Source organism: Boleophthalmus pectinirostris, unplaced genomic scaffold (assembly GCF_026225935.1).
Source record: "Boleophthalmus pectinirostris isolate CB_2022bp ecotype Guang Dong unplaced genomic scaffold, ASM2622593v1 HiC_scaffold_1, whole genome shotgun sequence".
NCBI lineage: Eukaryota > Metazoa > Chordata > Actinopteri > Gobiiformes > Gobiidae > Boleophthalmus > Boleophthalmus pectinirostris.
Genome location: NW_026570970.1, coordinates 1,293,286 through 1,307,776, shown reverse-complemented (window position 1 = coordinate 1,307,776; position 14,491 = coordinate 1,293,286). Strand labels below are relative to the sequence as shown.

The following is a 14,491-nucleotide window of genomic DNA, read 5'->3' as shown; positions in this document are numbered from 1 at the left end:
ATAAGAAACAAAATCAAATAAAGAAAATTATTATTATATTAAATTAAGAAAAACACTTTTATTCCATTTGTTGGATCATTTTATTTGTCAAGTTGAATCGACTCAAATAAAAGTCTAATGTTTTTAATTTAAGTTATTTTAATTTAACTATTTATTGTTTTTGTGTGAATTTTAAACGCTGTTGAATTTCTCACTTTGAATTTTTTAACTCTAAAAAAAGATGTTTGAATTATTTTTCTTCTTAATTTGAGTCGTTGAATAAATATCAGTAATAAAACTGTGTTTATGAAAGAAACACGAGTCCATCTTTATGTCAAAGTATCAGGACACAGTTTTCTGACCTGGACACAGAATATTTCAGTGCTTCAGGATTCTGGACTTAAATCCATTTCCACAGTTTTTTTTTTTGAGAAACAGAGAGTTTCAGTGTGTGGTGCAGTTCCTGTGGTGTCCTGAGGGGGCAGCGGTGAGTCTGTGCTGTGGATGTGGGTCAGACGTCGTCACATGTCACAGTCCGACCGCTGGAACTCGTGCTCCGGCTCTGACACCACACACACACACACACACACACACACACACACACACACATACACACACACACACACACACAGACACACACACAGACACACACACACACACACACACACACACACATACACACACACACACACACACACTACAGCACACACACACACACACACACACACACACACACACACACACACACACACACACACACACACACACACACACACACACACACACACACACAGACACACACACACACACACACACACACACACACACACACACACACACACACACACACACACACACACACACACACACACACACACACACACACACACACACACACACACACACACACACACACACACACACACACACACACACACACACACACACACACACACACACACACACACACAGACACACACACACACACACACACACACACACACACACACACACACACACACACACACACACACACACACACACACACACACACACACACACACACACACACACACACACACACACACACACACACACACACACACACACACACACACACACACACACACACACACACACACACACAGACACACACACAGACACACACACACACACACACACACACACACACACACACACACACACACACACACACACACACACACACACACACACACACACACACACACACACACACACACACACACACACACACACACACACACACACACACACACACACACACACACACACACACACACACACACACACACAGACACACACACACACACACACACACACACACACAGACACACACACACAGACACACACACAGACACACACACACACATACACAAAAGAAACAGTCTGGACTTTTTCTAAATGTAAATGAGACTTTTAAAGACTGAATCGTTCCCTCGGTCACACGGACGACGAGCTCTGACTCCCTCAAACACTCAACACTCTCAACAGAAACATCTCCACACGATTACTGACCGAGTTCGACGCTTTGAATCAAACACTGATGCCATCTGCAAAAACTGTTCTTTAAGGAAAATGAATTCTTTTAATGTCAGTAATGTTCTTATGAAATTCTACCTGAACGACTGAGGGATTTTACACACATCAGAGTTTGATTGACTCTGTTCTTGTGTTTTGTTTGGTCTGTTGGTTTGTGCGTCTCTGTGTCGGTTGGTTAAAGTGTCAGATCTCACAGCTGCAGGACGAACAGCAGAAGAACAATGTGGACCAGGTCAAACAGAAGTAAACATCAAGGCCAAAACTTCAAGTGAATTCATCTGATATAAAAGTGTATTGAACAGATACATATGTACTCGAGTTTATCAAACTGTTGACCTTTTTTCTGTTCCATTTTTGGTTGTAAAGTTCCATCTGTTTTAAACAGACCATGAATGAAACATGGAACAAAAATTATTTCCCAAATTTCAAAGACCCAAAAATCATGTAAATAAATGTTTGTATTTCATCATATCTTGTGTTATTCCATCTTTGAACTGTTGATGAAGGGACAGGATAAAAAAAAAAAAAAAAAGTATTTAAAATGATAAAAATGTTCTTGGAAGGACTGACATATTTTATAGAAATAGTTTCTTTCATTTTGAAGTAATATTAAAGTTTTCAGAAGAAAAAAGCCACAAATGATGTAAAATCCTGCACCTTCTACTTGTTTGTACAATTTTCCCTCCGTTACTTTTCCCTCCGTTACCATGAACTTTCTTAATAAAAAATCTCATGAGTCAAAAAGTCAGAGGTTTTTCAACCTAATCTTGTACCATATGGTAGAAAACTATATGAAGCAAATATTCAAACCAGTTTGTTAAGGATATGGAAGTGAGAACCAAGAGTTATCACTGTTTGGATTTATTGACCAAAAAGTGCTGCATATTTCATTCCCTCCGTTACCGACATGAGTTTTTTACATTTTTTTTGTCTTGAACTTGAAAGAATCTCACAGGTTTAACTTGACCCTGTTGGAGTGTAACTCTTTCCTACATTCACACTCCTGGTTTAAGGTGCGGTTTAGTGTTTTGTGTGTTTTCTGTCTGACACTGCTGCACAACAACTACACAACAACTACACAACAACTACACAACAAACTGTGTCAAACGTTTGTGCTGTAAAAGTTCAGTTTGTGTGATTCTGGTTCTTCAGATTTGAACAGTTTTATTTTGGTCGATGACTCAAAATGTGAAACAGCCTCAAAACAACAGAAAATTAAACAACTGTTTGTGTTTGGTTTGTGTGTTTTGTGTGTGACATTTTTCATTTGTGTGAGTTTATTTCTAAAATGATCGATTTATTTTTGTGTAAAAAACACGAGGTCATTTAATCTCATCTGACGACAGCGACTTGAACAAAACTCCACAAAACTCATGAAGAGAAACGACCTGAGGCTGTGGAAAATTTTTACAAAACTTTCATTGAATTTACAAACTTCCAGAACTTTTCCAGGATTTCCATGACTGTGAGAGTAAGAAATAATTTTAGAAATGTGTGTGTGTGTGTGTGTGTGTGTATAGTGTGTGTGTGTGTGTGTGTGTGTGTATAGTGTGTGTGTGTGTGTGTGTGTATAGTGTGTGTGTGTGTGTGTGTGTGTGTATAGTGTGTGTGTGTGTGTGTGTGTGTATAGTGTGTGTGTGTGTGTGTGTGTGTGTATAGTGTGTGTGTGTGTGTGTGTGTGTGTGTGTGTGTGTGTGTGTATATAGTGTGTGTGTGTGTGTGTATAGTGTGTGTGTGTGTGTGTGTATATGTGTGTGTGTGTGTGTGTGTATATGTGTGTGTGTGTGTGTGTGTGTGTATAGTGTGTGTGTATAGTGTGTGTGTGTGTGTGTGTATAGTGTGTGTGTGTGTGTGTGTGTATAGTTGTGTGTGTGTGTGTGTGTGTGTGTGTGTGTGTGTATATGTGTGTGTGTGTGTGTGTATAGTGTGTGTGTGTGTGTGTGTGTGTATAGTGTGTGTGTGTATAGTGTGTGTGTGTGTGTATAGTGTGTGTGTGTGTGTGTGTATAGTGTGTGTGTGTGTGTGTGTATAGTGTGTGTGTGTGTGTGTGTGTATAGTGTGTGTGTGTGTGTGTGTGTGTGTGTGTGTGTGTATAGTGTGTGTGTGTGTGTGTGTGTGTATAGTGTGTGTGTGTGTATATGTGTGTGTGTATAGTGTGTGTGTGTGTGTGTGTGTGTGTGTGTGTATAGTGTGTGTGTGTGTGTGTGTGTGTGTGTGTGTGTATAGTGTGTGTGTGTGTGTGTGTGTGTGTGTATAGTGTGTGTGTGTGTGTGTGTGTGTATAGTGTGTGTGTGTGTGTGTGTGTGTATAGTGTGTGTGTGTGTGTGTGTGTATAGTGTGTGTGTGTGTGTGTATAGTGTGTGTGTGTGTGTGTGTGTGTGTGTGTATATGTGTGTGTGTGTGTGTGTGTATAGTGTGTGTGTGTGTGTGTGTGTGTGTGTGTGTATAGTGTGTGTGTGTGTGTGTGTGTATAGTGTGTGTGTGTGTGTGTGTGTATAGTGTGTGTGTGTGTGTGTGTGTATAGTGTGTGTGTGTGTGTGTGTGTGTGTGTGTATAGTGTGTGTGTGTGTGTGTGTGTGTATAGTGTGTGTGTGTGTGTGTGTATATGTGTGTGTGTGTGTGTGTGTGTGTGTGTATAGTGTGTGTGTGTGTGTGTGTGTGTATAGTGTGTATAGTGTGTGTGTGTATAGTGTGTGTGTGTGTGTGTGTGTGTATAGTGTGTATAGTGTGTGTGTGTATAGTGTGTGTGTGTGTGTGTGTGTGTGTGTGTGTTTCTGACCTCGGTGACGTCCATGACTTTGATGGCGGCCAGTTGTCCCGTCTTAACATGTCGACCCTGAAGAGAAAAAAAAGAGACATGAGCAAAAAACACAAGAGACAGAAAAGAAAATATCGTATCGAAAAGTGCATCGAGGTGAGTATCGTATCGACAACTTCTGAATCACATCAGCCCCGGAGCGAGGACTCGGGGCGGGGACTCGGGCGGGGACTCGGGGCGGGGACTCGGGGCGGGGACTCTCGGGGCGGGGACTCGGAGCGGGACTCGGGGACTCGGGGCGGGGACTCGGGGCGGGGACTCGGGGCGGGGACTCGGGGCGGGGACTCGGGGAGGGACTGGGGACTCGGAGCGGGACTCGGGGCGGGGCGGGGACTCGGGGCGGGGGACTCGGAGCGATGACTCGGGGACTCGGGGCGGGGACTCGGGGAGGGGACTCGGGGACTCGGGGCGGGGACTCGGGGGCGGGGACTCGGAGCGATGACTGGGGGCGGGGACTCGGGGCGGGGACTGATGGGAGATCTGGTTTGAGAGTCACGTGTTTGTGTCACGTGTTTGTCTCCTCCACATTTTTCAAGTTAAAATATTAGATTTTTAAAATTTCTGATGGAAATTGAAGTAAAAATCTGCTCCTGCCCAAATCACTGATATTTTGTCCTAAAATCCCACAAGACGGAGACGTTCACTTTCTTCAGTCTAAACACGGAGAAGCAGAAAAGAATTGAGACGAGACGAGATTAAACACGTCCACAAGTTTATTCTGCTTCAAATGTTTTTAATAAAATCTCCAGCACAAATGACGGACGACAGACAAACATGAATCATTCGTATAATTTACTTCACACTCAGATTTACTTTGCTGTAGTTGCTGTTTTGCGTCGGTTCCCGCGGGTGAAAGGCTCTAAATTCAAACATCTCAACTTGAAAATCCTCGTCCAGTCGATCACGACACGGAGCCAAACCAAACCTGACCCCAGTGACCCCCTGAACAATCGTTTTTCAAAATAAAACCAAAAATAAGAAAATGAAAAAAACAACAATTTTCTTCATTATTTGTCTCCAAAACCAAAATGAAAAAAATAAATAAACATTTTCCGTTTACATGACTTAAACTGCGCTCGTCTAAGGACACAGGTTTCTGATTTAGTCCTGGTTTAGTCCTGGTTTAGTCCTGGTTTAGTCCTGGTTTAGACCTGGTTTAGTCCTGGTTTAGTTCTGGTTTAGACCTGGTTTAGACCTGGTTTAGTCCTGGTTTAGTCCTGGTTTACCTGGTTTAGTCCTGGTTTAGACCTGGTTTTAGTCCTGGTTTAGTCCTGTTTAGTCCTGGTTTAGACCTGGTTTAGACCTGGTTTACCTGGTTAGTCCTGGTTTAGTCCTGGTTTAGACCTGGTTTAGACCTGGTTTAGACCTGGTTTAGACCTGGTTTAGTCCTGGTTTAGACCTGGTTTAGTTCCTAGTTAGTCCTGGTTTAGACCTGGTTTAGACCTGGTTAGTCCTGGTTTAGACCTGTTTAGTCCTGTTTAGTCCTGGTTTAGACCTGGTTTAGTCCTGGTTTAGTCCTGGTTTAGTTTAGACCTGGTTTAGACCTGGTTTAGTCCTGGTTTAGACCTGTTTAGACCTGGTTTAGTCCTGGTTTAGACCTGGTTTCCTGGTTTAGACCTGGTTTAGACCTGGTTTAGTCCTGGTTTAACCTGGTTTAGACCTGGTTTAGTCCTGGTTTAGACCTGGTTTAGACCTGGTTTTAGACCTGGTTTAGACCTGGTTTAGACCTGGTTTAGTCCTGGTTTAGTCCTGGTTTAGACCTGGTTTAGACCTGGTTTAGACCTGGTTCAGTCCATTATCCTTTTTTTTTTTTTTTTTTTTTTTTCCATTTTTCATTTAAACACAAAATCAAAAACTGAAAAAATGACTCATCTGTTTTTTCATTTTGGTTTTGGAAACAAATAATAAAGAAAACTGATGTTTTTTCGTTTTCTTATTTTTGGTTTTATTTTGAAAAACAAATGATCGAATCCTCTCCACTGAAACCCCACTCTGACACTCTGACAGGAGCGGCCCTGACCGTGACAGGTGCGGTCCTGTCGTAGACCGTAGGAGCCCCGCAGACTTTAAAGATTCAAACTTTGATCTGAAGATAAAATCCAACACAGTTTCATTGTTAAACTGATTTAATATTTACTGTTTGTGGTTCTGGGGATTTGGCAACGAGAAGAAAAAAGAAGAAACAGAAGAAACAGAAGAAGAAACAGAAACGCTCGAAGCAACGGATTTAAAAAAGAAAGAACTAGAAACAATGAACTAGATCTTGAACTATTAACTATAAACAATCATGAAACATCAACAAACGAGTTCATTTTCAAATCTGTGAACTGAACTTTGAAGGAGTTTGTGCAGAAACTTCAAGTAGAAAATGAACTTTCCCCAAAACAGTTTGACCTGAGAGAAGAACCGCCGAGAAAACCTGACCAAAACCTCACCAAAACCTGACCAAAACCTCACCACTCACAGAAGAATGACCTCATCCTCTAGTCCTCCTCCTCCTCCTCTTCTTCTTCTTCTTCCTCTCGCTCGGGGCCAGAAGCACAAACGCCGACTCAGCACAAACGCCGGAGTTTTTCAGCGACTTTGAGCAAAGCCAAACTCCCACAGAGAATCAACCACAGACTCAGACCAACCAGCAACTAACACACAAACTCCTGCAGCTCACGACTCGAGTCTGACCCGAGTCTGACCCGAGTCTGACCCCAGTCTGACCCGAGTCTGACCCGAGTCTGACCCGAGTCTGACCCGAGTCTGACCCCAGTCTGACCCCAGTCTGACCCCAGTCTGACCCCACTGACCCAGTCTGACCCCAGTCTGACCCAGTCTGACCCCGAGTCTGACCCGAGTCTGACCAGTCTGACCCCAGTCTGACCCCAGTCTGAAGTCTGACCCCAGTCTGACCCGAGTCTGACCCGAGTCTGACCAGAGTCTGACCCCAGTCTGAAGAGTCTGACCAGTCTGACCCGAGTCTGACCCCAGAGTCTGACCCCAGTCTGACCCGAGTCTGACCCGAGTCTGACCGAGTCTGACCAGTCTGACCAGAGTCTGACCCCAGTCTGACCCTGATGTTCATGTTCTGATGTTCCTGATGTCTGACATGTTTCTGAATGTTCATGATGTTCTAATGTTTCTGATGTTGTGATGTTGTGATGTTCTAATGTTCTGATGTTGTGATGTTGATGTTCTGATGTTGTGATGTTCTAATGTTCTAATGTTCTGATGTTCTGATGTTCTGATGTTCTAATGTTCTGATGTTGTGATGTTCTGATGTTGTGATGTTCTGATGTTCTGATGTTCTAATGTTCTGATGTTCTGATGTTGTGATGTTGTGATGTTCTAATGTTCTAATGTTCTGATGTTCTAATGTTCTAATGTTCTGATGTTCTGATGTTCTGATGTTCTGATGTTCTGATGTTGTGATGTTCTGAATGTTCTGATGTGCTAATGTTCTGATGTTGTGATGTTCTGATGTTCTGATGTTCTGATGTTCTGATGTTCTAATGTTCTGATGTTCTGAATGATGTTCTGATGTTCTGTTCTAATGTTCTGATGTTCTAATGTTCTAATGTTCTGATGTTCTAATGTTCTGTTCTAATGTTCTGAATGTTCTAATGTTCTAATGTTCTGATGTTCTGATGTTCTGATGTTCTGATGTTCTGAATGTGTTCTAAATGTTCTGATGTTCTGATGTTCTGATGATGTTCTAATGTTCTGATGTTCTGATGTTCTGATGATGTTCTGAATGTTCTGATGTTCTAATGTTCTGATGTTCTGAATGTGATGTTTGATGTTCTGATGTTCTGATGTTTTGTGATGTAATGTTCTGATGTTCTAATGTTCTAATGTTTCTGATGTTTGTGATGTTCTGATGTTCTAATGTTCTGATGTTCTGATGTTCTGATGTTCTGATGTTCTGATGTTCTAATGTTCTGATGTTCTGATGTTCTGATGTTGTGATGTTCTGATGTTCTAATGTTCTGATGTTGTGATGTTCTGATGTTCTGATGTTCTAATGTTCTGATGTTGTGATGTTCTAATGTTCTGATGTTCTGATGTTCTGATGTTCTGATGTTGTGATGTTCTGATGTTCTAATGTTCTGATGTTCTGATGTTCTGATGTTCTGATGTTGTGATGTTGTGATGTTCTGATGTTGTGATGTTCTGATGTTCTGATGTTCTGATGTTGTGATGTTCTGATGTTCTAATGTTCTGATGTTCTGATGTTCTGTGATGTTCTGATGTTCTGATGTGATGTTCTGATGTTCTGATGTTCTGATGTTCTGATGTTCTGATGTTCTGATGTTCTGATGTTCTGATGTTCTGATGATGTTGTGATGTGATGTTCTGATGTTCTGATGTTCTGATGTTCTAATGTTCTGATGTTCTGATGTTCTGATGTTCTGATGTTCTGATGTTCTAATGTTCTGATGTTCTGATGTTCTGATGTTGTGATGTTCTAATGTTCTGATGTGATGTTCTGATGTTCTGATGTTCTGATGTTCTGATGTTCTGATGTTCTTGTGATGTTCTGATGTTCTGATGTTCTGATGTTCTGATGATGTTCTGATGATGTTCTGTTCTAATGTTCTGATGTTGTGATGTTCTGATGTTCTAATGTTCTGATGTTCTGATGTTCTGATGTTCTAATGTTCTGATGTTCTGATGTTCTGATGTTCTGATGTTCCTCGTCATGATCAGCTCTGGTCTTGTGTTTGTTTCCTTCACATGTTTGAGATTCTTTCTCTTTATTCGTCTGTTTACATCAACAAAACTCCAAACGTTCTGCTCCACCGGAGAACCTCCATACACCGAACTTCTGATTCGATACGATATATTTTAAAAATCGATTCGATACGATTTAGTTAAATCACTTCTTCTTGTGCAAAGTTTATATGAAACACTTAAAACATTTTAATCGTCCAAACAGTGAAAATGTCAAATGTGTCGCAGAAACGAGTTTCCTTCCACTAAACAAGCGACAAAATCATTTAGTAAAATAAACCTAAAAATCCTCTTGGTGATAAATCAACACAGCAGCTCACGATATCGATACTGAATCATCAAAATAAATGATATGAAATATTGATATTTCAATGTTTTTGCACAGTCGTAATCATGAAGCTGCAGTTTTCAATAGTTTTGAACATGTCTTTTTACCTTTAGTTTAGTAGAAACATTACTGAAACATGAGAAAATTCTGACAAAACAAAACCACAACATGAGAAAAATCGACAGCAGCAGAACTGAAATGATCCAGATGATTCTGGTTTAAAAAGTCTTTTCTGTTCAGGTTAAATGTGCAGGTTTGTCTGATCTGCCCAAGACTTTAAAACTTCTATCAAATGTATCTTCATCTTGTTTTCAGATTTATTCTCTCCTCACTTTCTGAGACGCTTCGTTCTCGTCCAGCGCTCGATTATTTTAAGAAAACTTGTCAAGTAAAATGATGTTAACACACGGAGAGATAATTTCACCACTTTAGTTTGTCCACACGTCCCTGTTTCTGGGACAGTCCCCGTCCTGAGTCTGTGTCTCTGTCCCACAGATTTACACAAAACCACAACAAAACCAAAAAACTTGTCCAAGTTTTATACAAGAAATGTCCCAGTGTCTCGATTTTGGACAAATCTGATCCTGCAACAGTAAAGAGACAAAAACTGACATTTGTTTGGATCAAATACAGAAAATCTGTTTAAAAAACGACAAAACACAAAGAAAATGTGACGACACTGACTCATGTTGGTCGTGAACGGGTCAAGTGCAGAATAAGTTCCAGGTCAAACTCTGCGCCTCATCACCAGAGGGTTGGAGGTTTGAGCCTCGCTGTGCCACTCACACACGTTCTCATGTTTTACTCATTCTTTTCTCATGTTTTTGTCATATATTTCTTATGTTTTTGTAATTTTTTGTGTGTTTTTGTTGTTTTTCTCATGTTTTGGTCATATTTTTGTGTTTTTGTCACATTTTTCTCTTGTTTTTGTCATATTTTTCTGTCATTTGTTTTGGTAAAATACAAAGAATCTGCTTTAAAAAACAAACAAACAAGAAAAACGCAAAGAAAATGTGACGACACAGACTCAGATTAGAACCGAGTGCAGAACTATTTTCCTTCATTCCAAACTCGTTTCATAGTTTTATTTTTACAAACCTCCACAAACTGAGAGTCTCTGTTTTTAACTTTGAAAATCTGTTCACTCTGCACTGGTTTATGGTGACAGGGGCGTCTTTCACCCGTCCTGTCGGCAGCGGCAGGTGCAGCTCATCGACAGTCGGCGCCTGTCGAGGTTTTGCTCCCGGACGCTCGTCTGAATAAAGACGAGACCAAAGAGAAAAGAACTAAAGAACTGAACTCAAGGATAGACCCTGGTTTAGTCCCCTGGTTTAGACCTGGTTTAGTCCTGGTTTAGTTTACCTGGTTTACTGGTTTTCCTGGTTTAGTCCTGGTTTAGTCCTGGTTTAGACCTGGTTTAGTCCTGGTTTACCTGGTTTAGACCTGGTTTAGACCTGGTTTAGTTTAGTCCTGGTTTAGTCCTGGTTTAGACCTGGTTTAGACCTGGTTTAGTCCTGGTTTAGACCTGGTTTAGTCCTGGTTTAGTCCTGGTTTAGTCCTGGTTTACCTGGTTTAGACCTGGTTTAGTCCTGGTTTAGACCTGGTTTAGACCTGGTTTAGTCCTGGTTTAGTCCTGGTTTAGACCTGGTTTAGTCCCTGGTTTAGTGGTTTAGTTTAGTCCTGGTTTAGTTTACCTGGTTTAGTCCTGGTTTAGTCCTGGTTTAGACCTGGTTTAGTCTGGTTTAGTTTACCTGGTTTAGACCTGGTTTAGTCCTGGTTTAGTCCTGGTTTAGTCCTGGTTTAGACCTGGTTTAGACCTGGTTTAGTCTTTTAGTCCTGGTTTAGACCTGGTTTAGTCCTGGTTTAGTCCTGGTTTAGTTCCTGGTTTAGACCTGGTTTAGTCCTGGTTTAGACCTGGTTTAGTCCTGGTTTAGTTCTGGTTCTGTTTTTCTTTTTTTTTTACCGTTGGTCAAACAGAATCGTTTTTGTCTCGAGTCTCAGTGACCAGAATTTTAAAATAAAAAACTGGGACGTCCACGATTTTCTGAGTTTGGTAAAAATAAAACTGTGAATGAAATTGTGAAACGTAATTTTAAAAAAAAACTGTTTTACAGAAACCAGAACAGTCACGTTTTATTTGTGTTTTCTCATTTTTTTAAGCAGTTTTTTTTTTTGTATTTAACTGTTTGTGTCTGTTTACTGTTGGAAGGATCAAAACATGACAAAAATATGTCAAAAATATACAGAAAAAAGACAAAAAAAAAAAGACAAAAAATACACAAAAAAAGACAAAAAAAAAGACAAAAATACACAAAAAAAGACAAAAAAATGACAAAAATACACAAAAAAAGACAAAAAAAAAGACAAATTTACAACAACAAAAAAAAGACAAAAAAAAGACAAAAATACAAAAAAAAGACTAAAAAAAAAAGACAAAAATACACTAAGTTGTTTTGAACCCAGTGTTATTTTATCTCTTAAACGTGAGTTGGAGTTGAGGTGATTTGTCAGAGTTGATTTGGTTGAAGTTAATTCAACTTCTCTCAGTGTTAATTTCCTCCTCGACACTTTTAACTCCCGTCAGAGTTTGAACCAGATTTGTTCAGAATTTCATCTTTTACAAAGTTTTAAAGAAAATAAAAGTTTTAACTGCACCACAAACTCCACAGTGTCGTTTACTCTCTCAAAATGTTAAACTAACTCAAATAAAGAGTTAAAATAAAACTCCTCTGTGTTGTTTAACTGAACCAGATCACACTCCTCCCTCTCTCTCTCTCTCTCTCTCTCTCTTTTTATCTGTTTCCTTCTTTTTTTTTCTTTAACTCTGCTCCTTGAACTTGTTTACATTTCTCTCTCTCTCTGCCTCCTCCTTTTCTTCTTCTTCTTCTTCTTCTTCTTTGGTGTAAATCTGTTCTATTTTTAGCAGCAGTAGATTTATAGGTCAGTGAGTCGAGAGGAAACGACTCAGAGTCAAACACAAACACCAACTCTCCTCCTCTTCCTCTACTCCTCCTCCTCCTCCTCCTCCTCCTCTCCTCCTCTACTCCTCCTCCTCTTCCTCTACTCCTCTACTCCTCCTCCTCCTCCTCCTCCTCTACTCCTCCTCTACTCCTCTCTCCTCCTCCTCCTCTACTCCTCCTCCTCTACTCCTCCTCTCCTCCTCTCTACTCCTCTACTCCTCTCCTCTCTCCTCCTCTACTCCTCCTCCTCTCCTCCTCCTCTACTCCTCTTCTACTCCTCCTCTCCTCCTCTACTCCTCCTCTTCCTCTACTCCTCTCTCCTCTCTACTCCTCTTCTACTCTCCTCCTCCTCCTCCTCCTCTACTCCTCTCCTCTACTCTCCTCCTCTCCTCCTCCTCTACTCCTCCTCTCCTCCTCCTCCTCCTCTACTCCTCCTCCTCTACTCCTCCTCCTCTCCTCCTCCTCTACTCCTCTTCTACTCCTCTCTCCTCCTCCTCTACTCCTCCTCTCTTCTACTCCTCCTCCTCTCCTCCTCTACTCCTCTCCTCTCCTCCTCTACTCCTCCTCTCTCCTCTCCTCCTCCTCCTCCTCTACTCCTCTTCTACTCCTCCTCCTCTTCCTCTCCTCCTCTCCTCCTCTACTCCTCCTCTTCCTCTACTCCTCCTCCTCTCCTCCTCTCTCCTCCTCTCCTCCTCCTCTCCTCCTCCTCTCCTCCTCCTCTACTCCTCCTCCTCCTCTACTCCTCCTCTACTCCTCCTCTGTTCCTCCTTTGCTCCCTTCCTCCTCCACTCCTCCTCCTGTGCTCCACATCTCCTCCTTTGCTCCTCCTCTACTCCACTCCTCCTTTGTTTCTTCTCTCTCTCCTACTGCCCTGCTCCACCACTCCTCCTCTTTTCCTCCTCTTCTCCACCTCTCACTCCTCCTTCTTTCCTTCTCTCTCTCCTCCTCTACTCCCCCTCCTCTACTCCTCTACTCCTCCTCTACCCCACTCTCTCCTCCTCTGCTCCTCTTCTCTCCTACTCCTTTCCTTCTCTCTCCTCCTCCTCTGTTCCTCTCCTCCTCCTCCTCCACTCCTCCTCTCCTCCTTTACTCCTCCACTCCTCCTCTTTTTCTCTTCTCCTCCACCTCTCTCTGCTGCTCTGCTCCTCCTCTGCTCCTCTTTTCTCTCCTCTTCCTCCTGTTCCTTCTCTCTCTCCTGCTGCCCTGCTCCACCACTCCTCCTCTTCTATTCCTCCTCTGTTCTTCCTCTACCTCTTCTCACTCCTCCCCGTTCCTCATTTCTCTTCTCCTCTGCTCCATTTTTTCTCTGTTCCACCTTCTCTTCCTCTGTTCTTCTCTTTCCTCTCTTCCTTCCTCTTCTTCCTCTTCTTCCTCTTCGTCTGTTTTAAACTCTGTCGTTTCTGGGTGAACGTGTGAGAAAGTCGACCTCGCCCTTCAGGCTCGGGGCGACTCCTCCTCCTCTCACGTCAGGTGCGGGCAGGTGCGGGCAGGTGCGGGCAGGTGAAGGGAGGCCCCGCGGACCTGACTAACACCACGGCACCTGCCACAGCACCTGCCACAGCACCTGTCAGCTCCCCGAGGCCGAACAGTCAGACACGAAAACAGGATCCACGTTTTTGAAGAATCATCAGTTCAGTTTGGAACAAAAAAAATACAAAAAGAAAAACAAAACGAGGAGACAAAAAAACAAAAAACAAAAAATAAAAAATGACAAGACAAAAAAACAAAAAACAAAAAAATGACAAGACAAAAAAAAAAAAAATGACAAGACAAAAAAACAAAAAAAAAAGACGAGACAAAAAAAACCCCGAAAAGAGACGTTTAAATCTGCAACTGCGAAAAAACTCGGACAAAACGTGAGACGACATTAGATTTTTGTAATTCTGTTTTTACTCGTTTTAACGTTTCTACACTGTGAAGTTTTTAACAGAAACGACAGAAACATCGTCACAAACTGGGTTCGTTTTTGTTTTTTGGGGTTTTTTTTAAAAATCTCAAACTGAAACTCAGAAACTTATTTCCCACGAACTCTGAGCCCAGACGCTTCTGAAGAGACGAGTCCAGAGAAAAACAGTTCAACACTTTTAACAAATTTTTCAGGTC

General features: G+C 41.7%; 1 protein-coding gene across 1 annotated transcript in view; it reads right to left on the bottom strand.

Moving 5' to 3' along the window:
- LOC110169116 (mitogen-activated protein kinase kinase kinase kinase 4-like) overlaps window positions 1–14,491 on the bottom strand; it is a 108,850-nt gene that overhangs the window by 80,083 nt on the left and 14,276 nt on the right. Inside the window, 1 exon segment of the mRNA XM_055148798.1 lies at window positions 4,340–4,396. Coding sequence (XP_055004773.1) covers window positions 4,340–4,396 — 57 coding nt within the window.